Source organism: Trichechus manatus, unplaced genomic scaffold (genome assembly GCF_000243295.1).
Source record: "Trichechus manatus latirostris isolate Lorelei unplaced genomic scaffold, TriManLat1.0 scaffold00044, whole genome shotgun sequence".
Lineage (NCBI taxonomy): Eukaryota > Metazoa > Chordata > Mammalia > Sirenia > Trichechidae > Trichechus > Trichechus manatus.
In genome coordinates this window covers 4536773-4551133 of record NW_004443980.1, presented here as the reverse complement: position 1 = coordinate 4551133, position 14361 = coordinate 4536773, and the positions used below count along the sequence as shown (strand labels likewise).

Here is a 14361-nt window from a genome sequence, read left to right as displayed (position 1 = left end):
ACAATACCAAGAACTGGTGGGGATATACCAAAACCAAACCCATTCCTGTTGGGTTGATTCTTACTCATAGTGACCCCATGTGTTACAGAGTAGAACTGAGTTCCATAGGGTTTTCTTGGCAGTCATCTTTTCAGAAACAGATCACTAAGCCTTTCTTCCATGGTGCTGCTGGGTGGATTCAAACCACCACCTTTTGATTAGTAGCCAAATGCAAATCATTTGTGCCACCCAGGGACCATGGTGGGGATATAGAGCTGTGTAAATTGGTCCAATCCCTTTGAAAACTTCACTATGATATAGTGACAAAGTCGCTTTAATTTTCCCGGAATGTAGATTTCTGACTTTCATGGGAGTTGGTATAACCCACACACCCCATTGCCCGTAGGTGTCCTTTTGAATTCTGAGCCTTGGAAAAAACGGTTCCTATAAGCCACTTTTGAGTCAAACAATGCTCTAGATAAACTAGCAAGACCATTTGCCTTGGGCATTGTGCTCTTTTGAAGAATTCAGTCAGTTTTGGAAAACAGACTCCCAAAGGTCAGACTGGGAGCTATGTTTAGGGTAAATCAGTAATATTTTAATTGTTCTTCAAGACAATGCTATATGAAAATCCTTCCTGAAGAGGCTGCATAGGTCCAGCTCACTATTATTTACTCCTCATTGCTAACCACCACATTGTCTCATGATCTTGTCTTTCCCTCTGGTTCCAGTCTCTACAAAAGGTTTAAGATTAACTGATGTTCCTCCTTGGAGGGTGGAAAACAAATGATAATGATATAAGAATGAAAAACCAAACAAAGCACCCATCTTGTAACAAGAAAACCAGGATGTTGCCAGATAACCCCCAAGAATACCAGTAAAAGATCAACTCGTCTGAGACATGACCCCCTCAAGGGGGAACTAACACAAACTTCTAAGACCCATAATCTGTCCCTGTGAAAGCCTTCGGCCAATCTCCAGTTGGGGAGATGGGTTTTTTGGAGGAATCTACTCCACTCTGTCTCCTATATATCGATATATCGATATATAATAAAACCGTTGCTGCTCACCTCAAAAAAAAAGAAGAGAAAATCCTTCCTGACCACAAATTTATCAGTTCTGTTCCCATTCTTTTTTCCATGGCAATGCTGATAAGATTTGTTATAAGACTTTTGGAAGTTCTTCTCATCTTCAGAACATTTTTGACACTCTAGTCGAAATGTCACCCTGACTTGCAACTTGTATATTCAATAAACTTCTATCAATTTCTATTAGACCCTCTCATCACTTATTGACCTGGTTCCAAAGACCAGGTCATTATGTGAAATTGGCATTCTGTGAAAATGTAGGATGACTACATCATTACATAACTGCCAAACCACTGAGAACCATGGCCCAGCCAAGGTGACACATAACTTTAATCATCACAGCCAGTGTTACCCTTGCCTAGTACCTCGACATTCATTACTGTCAGATGTATGTCATTAATGTACAAATTAGTCAGATAGATTTTTTACTATCGTTGTAAATGTGAAATGTTGGATAAAGAGAAAGTGGATAAGTGAGGAGAAGGTGTATTGGCTTAAAACGCTTTTTGTTTTAACAATAGAAAATTTAACAATAACAACCCAAGAATTCTATTCCTAGGTATAGGCCCTAAAGAAAATCTTGCATATGAACAAGAGACATATACAAAAATAGTACCATTGTTTGCAATATCAAAAAGCTGGAGATGGTCCGAATATCTTTTGACTCAAACATGGACAAATTATGGTATATACCTACAAAGAAATACTATACAGGTAATCCTCAATTTATGATGTATTCAAGGCGTCTCCTGATTCACACAGCTGTAGGGGCTGGCGAACCCAAGACTGGCAGGTGAGGGAGCAGGGCTCTTGCTCACAGGCTGCAAAGATCTAGGAATCTAGATGGGTAGGCCACATTGCAGGTAAGCTGCTAGCTCAAGTGCCAAGAGCCGGAGGTCAGGTGAACAGGAGCCAGCTATAGGATCCAGAGTGAGTACAAGCCCACGAACCTTGCCAGATTTGATAAACCACACTTGTGACCGTCCTTTTTTTTTTTTTTTTTTTTACATCTTATCATCAGTAATAGGTACTACATACAATGTTGCAGTGCGTAAAGGGACCATACAGACAACTAATTTTCTGACTCAAAACACCATCTCCGTTCCCAAGGATAATCCACATGATCCAGGACCTTCCACAAATGGAGTTAATCTACTGCAACTGACAAAATGCCATTTTTTTAACGGAGGTGTGTATTTTTTTATGTATGTATGTATGCATTAAAATATATCTGTAAGTTTATATGTAATGTTTCCAACCCCGAAAGACAAAGATCAGATTAAGACACTACTAATAAAAGGGAATAATAATACAAGTTCTTTTTTTTAAATGAGGTATTCAGTTTACAGTCAGAACGAATTTACAAAGGCGTCATCAGAAGGGAACCCCCTTGTCTAAGTCGGGGACTACCTGTACAGCAGTGAAAATCAATGAACCACATCCGTACTCATCAACACCGAAGGTTCTCACTCAGTCGTTTACACAATGTTGTAATTTTCCTAACATCTAGCCTTTGCTTAAACGTTCTGGGAGCAGTTTATCTTGCTTTTCTGTCTGTGGTAACACAGTTGGTAGTAGAAAAAGGGCTGAGTCACCGGTGTGGGAAGGGCTTCATTTCAAGTCATCCCTGGGAGGAGCCCTGGTTGTGCAGTGGTTAAGAGGTGGGCTGCTAACCAAAAGGTTGCCAGTTTGAATCCACCAGCTGCTCCTTGGAAACCCTATGAGGCAGTTCTACTCTGTCCTACAGGGTCACTGTGAGTCAGAATCGGGCAACGGATTTGGTTTTTGGTTTGGGACACTTAAAAAAAAAATGCCCTGGGCACAAATCCACGTCAGACTACTTAGATTTTCCAGGGTCCACTTGCTATTTTTTCCTACCTACTTTTCTCACAATCACAGTTCCACCTTTTAATGTCTTAATGTGTTTAATCAGCAACTGCCCTGCTCGCTTTCCCTTCGCCCCCAGTTTCTGTAAGACCTTGACCCTGGCAGAATGGGGCAAGTATCCATTTCAATTCTCCTTCGCTCTGTCACCAAACCTCTCAAATCTGCGCAGTCCTCATAACCCCATCATAATCTGCGAAACTCGGGACCCCAAGCCAAGACAGCCTCAAGTGACCTGACTTCGGCAAAACCAGCGAAAACAACCAAATACAAGCCTCAAAGGATTTGTAACTCAGGGCCTCATACCCATCAGCCGGCCGCCTGAGGGGAACCCTGTGCCACGCCTCGCTCTGACGTCTCACAAGACGCCCGGAAGTGGCGGTCGGGTTTGCTACGACAGCTGGCTGCGCCGAGTTGGACTTTGCTTTACAGTTGCTGTCAGGCGGCGAGACGGGGAGCCGCTGGGGCCAAGATCATGCCTGACAGAGAGCGGTTTCCTGGGCAGCAGAGGTCGCTAGGGTTGAGATGAAAGAAGCAGGGCAGATGCAAAATCTGGAGAGCGCGGGGGCCGGGCAGTCAGTCAGCACCCAGACTGGCAGTATGAGCGGTGAGTGCCTCGGACCCTGCTCCCGCCAGCCCAGCCTTTCGCTCTGCCCTTTCCGTCTCCCGCTTTTTAATTCCGGGTTTCCTGCCAGCTCCTCCTCGCCCGCCCCACTGCTCCTAGATGTCTCGTCCCCGCCCTTGGCGCTTCCCGCCTCTGCTCCCGGGGCTCCTCGGCCTTGCCGCAGCGGTTTTTGAAGTCGCGCTTGTTGCCCCCTTTATTTTTCCTCCCGGGACCTAAAGCTGGGATGGGAGAATTGAGGAGCCTGAAGGAGTTTTCCAAACCGCGTTGTTCCTAGATTTCGAAGTTAAACGCACGCGGCACTTTTCTGTATTTGAGCTGCTTTACCCTCGAATTGTTGTTAGGTGCGGTGGAGTCGGTTGGGACTCATAGCGACCCTACGTACAACAGAACGAAACACTGCGGGTCCTGCGCCATCCTCACAGTTGTTATGCTTAAGCCCATTATTGCAGCCATTATGTCAGCCCATCTCCTTGAGAGTCTTCCTCTTTTTTGCTGACCCTCTACTTTACCAAGCGTGATGTCCTTCTCCAGGGACTGATCCCTCCTGATAACTTGTCCAGAGTATGTGAGGTGAAGTGTGGCCATCCTCGCTTGTAAGGAGCATTCTGGCCACACTTCTTCCAAGACAGATTTGTTCCTTCTTTTGGCAGTCCATGGTATGTTCAGTATTCTTTGCCAATACCACAACTCGAAGGCAGCTGATCCTCGAAGGTCACAGCATTTTTTTTTTTTTTTTTTTTTTGCCGAGATTCCTTTCTTTCTTTCTTTTTTTTTTTATTGTACTTTAGATGAAGGTTTACAGAACTAAATAGTTTCTCATTAAACAGTACGTGTATTGTTTTATGATATTGGTTAACAACCCCATGGCAAGTCAACACTCTCCCTTCTTGACTTTGGGTTCCCTATTACCAGTTTTCGTGCCACCTCCTGCCTTCTAGTCCTTGTCCCGGGACTGTTGTGCCCCATTAGTCTCGTTTTGTTTTATGGGGTCGTCTAATCTTTGGCTGAAGGGTGAACCCTGGGAGTGACTTCATTACTGAGCTAAAAGGGTGTCTGGGGGCGATTCGGGGTTTCTCCAGTCTCTGTCGGGCCAGTAAGTCTGGTCTTTTTCTGTGAGTTAGAATTTTGTTCTACGTTTTTCTCCAGCTCTGTCTGGGACCCTCTATTGTGATCCCTGTCTGAGCAGTCAGTGGTGGTAGCTGGACACCATCTAGTTGTACTGGACTCAGTCTGGTGGAGGCTGTGGTAGTTGTGGTCCATTAGTCCTTTGGACTAATCTTTCCCTTGTATCTTGTTTTTTTCATTCTCCCTTGCTCCCGAAGAGATGAGACCAGTGGAGTATCTTAGATGGCTGCTCACAGGCCTTTAAGATGCCAGACACTACTCACCAACGTAGAATGTAGAACATTTTCTTTATAAACCATATTATTCCAATTGAGCTAGATGTGTTCGAGACCTTGGTCCCCACAGCCCTCAGCCCAGCAATTCAGTCCCTTGGAGTTTGGATGTGTCTATGGAGCTTCCATGACCTTGCCTTGTACAAGTTGTGCTGGCTTCCCCAGTATTGTGTACTGTCTTACCAAAGTTACCACTTATCCGTTGTCTATTTAGTATTTCCCCTTCCCACCCCTCCCCTCCTTCGTAACAAAGAAAGATTGTTACTTTTTGTGTGTAAACCTTTTCATGAGTTTTTACAGTAGCGGCCTCATACAATATTTGTCCTTTTGTGATTGACTTATTTCGCTCAGCATAATGTTCTCCGGTTTCATCCATGTTATGAGATACTTCACAGATTCATCATTGTTCTTTCTCGTTGCATAGTACTCCATTGTGTATCTGTACCATAGTTTGTTTATCCATTCATCTGTTGATGGGCATCTAGGTTGTTTCCATCTTTTTGCTATTGTGAACAATGCTGCCATGAACATGGGTGTGCATATGTCTATTCGAGTGATGACTCTTATTTCTCTAGGATATATTCCTAGGAGTGGGATTGCTGGATCATATGGTATTTCTATTTCTAGCTTTCTAAGGAAGCATCATATCATTAATGGTTGTATCATTTTGCAATCCCACCAGCAGAGTCACAGCGTTTTTAGTGTCGTGTTCTAATCACTGCCCTTGTAGCCATGCCTCATCACAGCCCCCCCCCGCCCCAAGCTTGTTTCACAACAACGTTGGTGCAAGGACTTTTCACAACTTCCTTTAAATGGTTCCCAGAGCTATGTTTATCAGTTGTACCATTTTTTTTCTGGAGAAAGAGGGCCCAACTTTGGAAAATGCCGCAGGAGGTCGCCGCAAGTGAGTGAAAGCTGGTCCCCTAAGAAATCTCACTGGTTCTCTTGTCCTCTGATCCTTTTTCTCTGCCTCCCGCTAGTACAGCTAGGCTAAGGCAGCAGCACCCAGGTGGCCTTGAGCTAAGAAGTTCCTATTTTCGTCATCAGTAAAATTTTAAAGTGTGTGGCCTCTCTTTTGTAGGTCACATACCAAGGCTTTCTAAAGTCAACCTTTTCACTCTGCTCAGTCTCTGGATGGAGCTCTTCCCAGTCGCAGAAACCCAAAGACACAAATCTCAGGTAAAATTTGTTTCCTTGGGTACTTTTTCCCCTGAGGCCTAAAATTTGATTTTATTGCTGCAGTTTCTGTCACACTGAAAAACAAACTTAACAAATCATAAGATTTTAAAAATACCTGTAAAATTTAGAGTGACATTTGTAACTCATAGCTATAATACCTCATCTTTCCAGTCTAAAATAGAATGGAAAAAAAACCAAACCTGTTGCCATCGGGTCGATTCCGACTCATAGTGACCTGATAGGACAGAGTAGAACTGTCCCTTAGGGTTTCCAAGGAGCGGCTGGTGGATTTGAACTGCCAACCTTTTTTTTTAGTTAGCAGCCGTAGCACATGGTAGGTCTTAACCACTGCACCACCAGGGCTCCAACTGTGTAATGTTTATCAGGTATTAATGGTATTTCTTATATACTGGTTTAGCCTATAAGATTATTGTCTATGCCACATACTTTATCACTCAGTTGTATATTGTTGATGTTTCATCTAGCTAGTTTTTCCTCTTCCACCAAATTATAAATTGCCTATAGAGACCACGTCTTATGTTACTTGGTATACCCCTTAAGCGTCTATTGTAACAGGTAATCTTTGAGTGCTAATTGGTTTCTTGTTCCATGTAAGTCTCTGATCATTTGATTAGAGATGATCAATACAGGTTAGGGATGTATAGTAAGAATAATTATTTAAAAGCCAATCAATGTATTGGAAGTATGTACATCCTACATCTTTTCTTTCTCCCACCTTTACGGTGACAAGATGCTACACTCTCATGATTTTCCTCCATTCTTGGAATGGCATGCTGCTGAGTGCTCACCATTTTGGCTCGGGTAGATTTGGAAGTTTAGAGTGTTGTCATTAATGTTTAGGGGATCAAAGGTCATATTATGGACAATAATGTTAAGTTAAGCATTTAAGACATTTTTTCCAAACAGGATAAAAGGGGAGAAAATACCCATGACTTCTGACCATTCTGACCACTGTTAACATTTTGATACTTATCCTCCGTTTTTTTTTTTTTTGTTTTTTTTTAAGCATTTGCCAAGCCAAGAGACTACCTATATATGGAAAGGCTGGGAGGAGTGAGAGAACTGAAGGTCCTCACGCCGGAGGCCTGGGCGGAGGAAGGAGACTGAAATGAGCTTGGGATGTAGCTAGATATTAGGTCATAAAAAGCATTGTATGTCTTGGAAGGGGTTTAGATTTTTATTCTGTAACTATTGGGATTACATGGAGGAATTTTAACAGGGAGCAAGGGAATTCACTTTCCATGATAAAATGATGCCTCTTAGAGTAGTTTTCTCCCCCAATTCTTATGTGAAATGTTTTATGAATAGTGGAGATCGGCTGCTAACCCTAAAGATTGCCAGTTTGAATCCACCAGGCGCTGCTTGGAAACCCCATGGGACAGTTCTACTCTGTCCTATAGGGTCACTATGAATCGGAATCGACTCGATGGCAATGGGTTTGGTTTTAAGGTATTATTAAAAATGTTACGCATTGTTTTCCCCATTTCTCCACACCCTTCAATCCCACTCTGGCTCCACATTTCATTCATGGCTTTGAAAAAGCTCTGCATTTCCCTCAGTGGATTTTGAAGTTCTTTTATTCTGTTTCTTAATAGTTTAGTATTATTTATGTAAGTAGATTCCCAAGCTGTGGGGATTTTTTTGTTTTGTTTTTTTACAGATAAAATTTATCTTGAAGAGGCACATTAGAAGCAAATAGATATTCTAGACTTTTAAAAAATTCTTTAATTAGCTGAGCTTGGGGGAAAAAATGGGCTCCTTAGAGACTGAGACTAATTTTGAATGAGTTTTTTTTTTAAATATCCAAATTTGATCTCATTTTAATGGACGTGTGTGTGTGTGTTTATATATATATGTATATAAACTAAGGATATAGCCTGTATTCCTTTTAGACAGACAGGTACAAGATGATGATGTTTAAGTTCTATTAAGAATGAAGTCAGTGGACAACTAATTCCTGAGGTTTGTTTGCAAATAATTCGCACCCTACCACTTCATACTTTATAGAGAAAACTATGTAGCCTGAAGAAATAACTGAGAGTAAGGCTTTCAGTTAGCATTTTAATAAAAATAGCACCATGTAGATTTCAGAGTTATAAAACTACATGAGTAACAAGATTTTGTGAAACTTTATGACTTGTTTGACAGAAGATCAGGTTTGTGACTCCACGTTTTCCCAGAGTGACTCACAGATTTCCTGGCCATCATGTTCCTTCATCTGGCAGACACCAAAGAAGTTTTGAAAATTAAAGCAATCAGTATTCTTTTTTTTTGTTTTTTGAGTTTAAATATTTTATTTGAAATCTTATTGAGAAATCTGACTCATACCCACGTCTAGTTAAGGGTTTTAAACTGAAAAATTATAACAGATGTAGAAATGAGTACAAAAGGTATCAAAACAAAACAAATTCATGTTTTAGAAGTGCCGGCTGACCTGGGAAAAGAATTGATCAGTACATATGAAAGGTTATCTCTCTTATATCCTGGTCGGAGAGCTTGCCCTGCTGCTGTTCTCTGCGTTAGTGTCTTTGCAGCTGCACTCCCACACCCACGTCTAGTAGGGCACAGCTGTCAAACCAGGGTCTTGGGGAGGCCTCCACCTCTGTTTCTTACTCTCAGGCCTTGAGACTCAGGCACTTGGCCCGGGGGATCCTCAGGATTACTCATGATTACTTATGGGTTAAATAGGCCTTTGTGGGTTTGCTTGGGAACTTGACTATCATTTTTAACATTGTTTATATGAAAAAATGTGTTTTAAATTTCAAAAAAAGCAAATTTACCAAATATTTAGGGCATGATTATTTGTAGGTTATCAGCAACTTGTATATCTAATGTCAGTAACCAAAACCCACTGCCATTGAGGCGGTTCTGACTCATAGCAACCCTATAGGGCAGAGTAGAACTAACTGCCCCATAGGGTTTCCAGGGCTATAATCTTTACTGAAGCAGACTGCTACATCTTTCTCCTGTTGAGCAGCTGATGGGTTCGAGCTGGTGGGTTTGACCGTTCGATTAGCTGCCAAGCACTTTAACCACTGTGCCACCAGGGCTCCTTGTCAGTAACACAAGTGGATGGTAATGTCATTAGTTCTGCTGATGTCAGGGCCATTGCAGAGAAGCCATACCAGTGATCGTGTGGGGGAGGAGCACAAAATGAAAAGGAGCATGTTGTACTCTCCTTTGTAGTATTCTTTATTGTGCAAAATTATTGAAATTGAAGAAGACTTGGCCTACTATGTTACCTGCAGTATTTAAAGAGAGTCATACTATTTATGCCTCCTCCTGCCCCCAGGTTCCCTTTTTGTACTACTTAATATCCATATGTAATTTTGCAGGTAGCTTCAGTCATAGCAGAAATAGAATTTTGTATTTGACATTTTCTATACTACTACGGTTTCCATGCTACTAATTTTTTTTTTTTTATTGTACTTTAGGTGAAGGTTTACAGAACAAATATTTTCTCATTAAACAGTCAGTACACATATTGTTTTATGACATTGGTTAACAACCCCACAGCATGTCAACACGCTCCCTTCTTGAACTGAGAGGACATTTTTTTTTGGTGAAAATATACATAGCCAAAGATACACCATTTCAAAAACTTCTGCATGTACAATTCAGTGACGTCGATTACGTTCTTCTAGTTGTGCTGCTATTCTCACTTTAGATGAAGGTTTACGGAACAAAATAGTTTCTCATTTAACAGTTAGTACACATATTGCCCTATGACAATGGTTAAGAACCCCACTACATGTCAACACTGTCCTTACTCAACCTTGGGTTCCCTATCACCAGCTTTCCTGTCCCCTTCTGCCTTCTAGTCCTTGTCCCTGGACTGCTGTCATGCTACTAATTTTTAATTATGCAATAGGAATACACCTGGATTTTATTTCTGTGTTGCCATTTTGTTTATACTTGGGGAAATACTGAGTTCTTTAAGATAATACCTTATTTTTGTGCCTCATATTTCTTTACCATTTTCTGTAGTGTACTTTTTCCAGAATTAATTATACATGATGTTCATAGAGTTCAGTAAGATCTTTTCCCTATCAAGAGAAGAATAATGTTCTTTAAGCTACAGTAATAAGTTTCAGTTAAAAATCTTTGCTCTGCTTTTGCTATACCAAGTAAGTCACAGAAACTCTAAGGATGCCATTTGACTTGTAATCATATTGGAGGTTTTGCCTTTGACATTTTACCAGACTTATGTCTTTTTAAAATGCAGTATTTTTATGAGTTACTAAAGTAATACATGTTTATTATTTATGAAATGGACAGAAGAAAAAAATTCCTCATAATTCCACCACCTATAGACTGTTGACATTTTTGTATTATTTCTTCCAGTCTTTTTCATCTGTTTCTTTTACTTATTTGAGATCATTTTGAGTCCTGCTCTTCTCATTTATCATAGGAAAATGCTTATGCTGTAATGTTATTATTAACATTGGAAGGGCCACTTAGTCTAGTGGTTTAAAAGTGGCCAGTGGTTTTGTAGCCAGGCTGCCTGGCTTCAAATCCTGACCCTAGTTATAAATTACTGGTTGTGTAACATAAGTTATGTTACTTCTTTGTGTCAGCTTCCTCATCTGTAAAATGGAATGTCACTAGTACATAGTAAGTGGGACTGTTATGAGAGTTAGTATCTGTTAAAAGTTTTTAGAGTCATGCCTAGCACATGCTATGTGCTATATGTGTGTTTGTTATTATCATTGTAACAATTACCTAACAGTCCATTACATGGATATACCATATCTAAACCTGTTGCCATCGAGTTGATTCCTACTCATAGCCACCCTGTAGGACAGTAGAACTGCCCCGTAGGATTTCCAAGGCTGTAATCTTTACGGAAGCAGACTGCCACGTCTTTCTCCTGTGGAGTGGCTGGTGGATTCAAACTGCTGACTTTTCAATTAGCAGCCAAGCATGTAACCACTGTGCCACCAAGGCTCCTTGTACCATATCAATTACGTTATTATTGGACATTTAAGTTGTAATTTTTATTGGCTTTAATGTATTATTAACTTACAACTACCTCCAAATATAATTGACACCTTGGTTTTTCAGTGCTGACAAATATTTGTGTTGTATGGGTCCTCTTTAAGGATTGTTCAACAAGGTATACATTGAGTATAAAGACCGAGAATTTCTAAGAATTCAGTACAAATCTAGATAAATGAGTGGGAAAGAGTAATTATTTATGAGCAGAGTATTTACAAAACTTCTGGGGGAAAAAACAATGAATTAAAAATTTTGGTGTAGAAATCAACCACTGTGGAAATTGCTGCTGTTTTAAAATATTTCTCTTCTACTGGCTCTTAGTTTTCATTTTAGTTTAAGTTAGACTTATCTAAGTTGCCTAAATATTACTTTAGGTATAAGAATTTGAATAACTGCGTTGTTCTCTAATTTTTCTCTACATTTCTCATATTGTTCCTCTTTCCCAGCTCTTCCCATCGTGTCCTCTGGTACCTTATTTTCATGCTAACGGACCTTACCGTACTTTTCCAGAACAAACCATGTAACATGGTTAGGACAACAGATTTTGGACTTAGATCCTAGCGTATCCATTTTTTATCTGTGTGACCGTGGTCGAGTTACCTCTCTCAGCCAAAATTTCTTCATTTGTGAAATGGCAACAATAGTAGCTGCCTTATAAAGTGGTGAGAATTAAATGAGATAGTTTAGGGCCCAATACATGGTAAATACTCAGTAAATGTTAGGTACTGTTCCTGTTCTCACTCATACAAATTGTCACCACCACTGCCACCCCCACTGCCACCATTTACTAACAACACCATCACTCCCTCCATTTTCTGTTCTGCTTGGACAGAAACCTCTTTCCCAGGACCTAATTTTTCTTTTAATCTCTCCTTGGAGCTTGCTCCTTTTCTAGCATCCAGCCCCTGTTTCATAAAACTAAGAGGTCAACATCCACCAAGTTTCCCACTGCAACTTTCAAAATTTGACCAATTTATAAATATCCCACTTAATTTGGGGGCTTACAAAATAAAATCTGTTCTATCATCACCATTAACCCCTCCCTGTCTTAATCATCTACTGACTTCTTAGTCACTTTCCTGTGTTCACAAACCATACACTGTATAAGGGCTGCACCTTGACTATGGTTGGCACATGTGGTTGGCACATATTTATTGACTTGATATATAAAGGACTTTGGCCCCTGACTCAAAGCTTTCTTTCTACTTCAAGTTTCATTTTTAGGGGATACTTATGGACGTTCCTGTACTAATTTCCTATTGCTGTAACAAATTACAGTTGACCCTCATTATTTGTGGATTCCAGATTCCATAATTCGCCTATTTGCTAAAAATACTCTATGGATATTCGCACAGTCATTCGCACACATGTGCATGCAAGAGCTGCAAAAAATTCCCTGCCGAGGTTGAAGAAGGCTTTACTAATGCAGTGTTCGTGGGGACTGTGTAGCACATAATTGCCATGAATAACAAGAATTGTACCATTAACTTGGTGGCTCAAAACAACACAAATCTGTTATCTTATAGTTCTAGAGGTCAGAAGTCTGAAATGGGTCTCACTGGGCTAAAATCAAGCTGTTGGGCAGGGCTGTGTTCCTTGTGGAGGCACTAGGGAGCAATCCGTTTTCTTGCCTTTTGCAGCTTCTAGGGGCTGCCTACATTCCTTGGCTCATAGATCCCTCCTATCCTCAAAGCCCAAAAGGACTGGTTCAGTCTTCCTCATGCTGTATCACTCTGGCATTGACTCTCCTGCCCCCCTCTTTCACTTACAAAGACCCTGGTGATTATATTGAGGCCCCTCTGGATAATCCAGGTTAATGCCTTTGTTTTTAAGGTCAGCTAATTAGCAGCCCTCCTTCCATCTGCAACCTTAATTCCCCCTCAGCATGTAATATAACATATTCACAGGTTCCAAGGATTGTAATGTGGACATTTTTGGCAGGCGTCATTCTGCCTACCACAATCCATAGCTAATACCTTTTCTACATTGTTCCTTGGTCTCAATTCCAGTTAGTTTATCTCTGTTCCACTTTAGTCACTCATAGTCATGGTCATACTCTGAACTTTTTCATGCCAAAATGACTCCAACTCTGAAATCTTAAACTACAGAATTTTATTTTCAGACCACGATTTCCAATCCTACTATTTCTTGGACAAGTCTGCAGGGGCCAGATTATAAAGTCCTTACTTACTATATTAAGGAGCCCTAGTTGCACAGTGGTTAAAGAGACTGACTGCTAGCCGTAAGGCCGGCAGTTTGAAACCACCAGCGGCTTCTCGGGAGAAAGATATGGCAGTCTGCTTCTGTAGAGATTTACAACCTTGGAAACCCTATGGGTCACTATGAGTTGGAAACAACTCGACAGCGGTGGGGTTTTTTGGTTTATTTACTAGGCTAAGTAGTCAAACTTGATCCTGAGCAAAGTGGGAAGCCAATGCAGGATTTCATCCAGGAAAAAAATTAATATGTCCAAAGCCAAGGAAACCTGCCTTTAAGTGTGGAAAATTGAATTAATCATATGTCTCAGAAACTAATCTTTTTTTTTTTCCCTTAATTTCCTTTTAACCAGAAAAAGGAAGAGGGAAAGCATGGATCCTTAGGAGATAATGAAGACAGGACCAGAGTACCTACTGACAAAAAGCAGGTGAATTTTTATGATTTAAGAAAAAAAAAATACACGTTTGTAGTAACAAAACAAAAGGAATGGAAAGTTCCCCATTTCCACTTACAAGAGAGTTTCTTATATACTCTTATACAAATTTCCTGTGTATTTACGAGACTGACTATATCTCGCCCATTTAAAAAAAAAAAAATACAGATGGGATTATTCTATACGTATACTCCTGTATCTTACCTTTTTTTTTGTTAGTTTTCAAGTTTAACTTTTTTTTTTTTAATTGTGCTTTAGGTGAAAGTTTACAGCTCAAGTTAGTTTCTCATTCAAAAATGTATGTACATATTGTTTTGTGACATTGGTTAAAATCCCCACAATGTGACAGCACTCTCCCCCTTTCCAGACCGACTTCCCTGTGTCCATTTGTCTAGTTTTCCTGTCCCTTCCTGCCTTCCCGTCTTGCTTTTGGGCAGGAGTTGCCCATTTGATCTCATATGTTTGATTGAACTGAGAAGCATGTTCCTCACGTGTGTTATTGTTTATTTTGTAGGGCTGTTTAATCTTTGTCTGAAAAGT

General features: G+C 40.5%; 1 protein-coding gene across 8 annotated transcripts in view; it reads left to right on the top strand.

Annotated features, from left to right (window-relative positions):
• The first annotated feature begins 3341 nt into the window (after positions 1 to 3341).
• Positions 3342 to 14361, top strand: part of CDADC1 (cytidine and dCMP deaminase domain containing 1) — a 74834-nt gene continuing 63814 nt past the window's right edge. For 3 of the 8 annotated variants that reach the window (XR_002824141.1, XR_002824140.1, XM_004376574.2), the window contains exons 1-3: positions 3342 to 3558; positions 6055 to 6152; positions 13741 to 13815. Coding sequence is in view for 1 of the 8 variants with exons in the window: in XM_004376574.2 (XP_004376631.1) it covers positions 3477 to 3558; positions 6055 to 6152; positions 13741 to 13815 (255 nt within the window). In the remaining 7 variants the exon portion in view is untranslated. Of the gene's footprint in view, positions 3559 to 6054; positions 6153 to 13740; positions 13816 to 14098; positions 14120 to 14361 lie in introns of those variants that run through there. The other 5 variants (XM_023731557.1, XM_023731554.1, XM_023731553.1 and 2 more) reach the window with 5 other exon arrangements.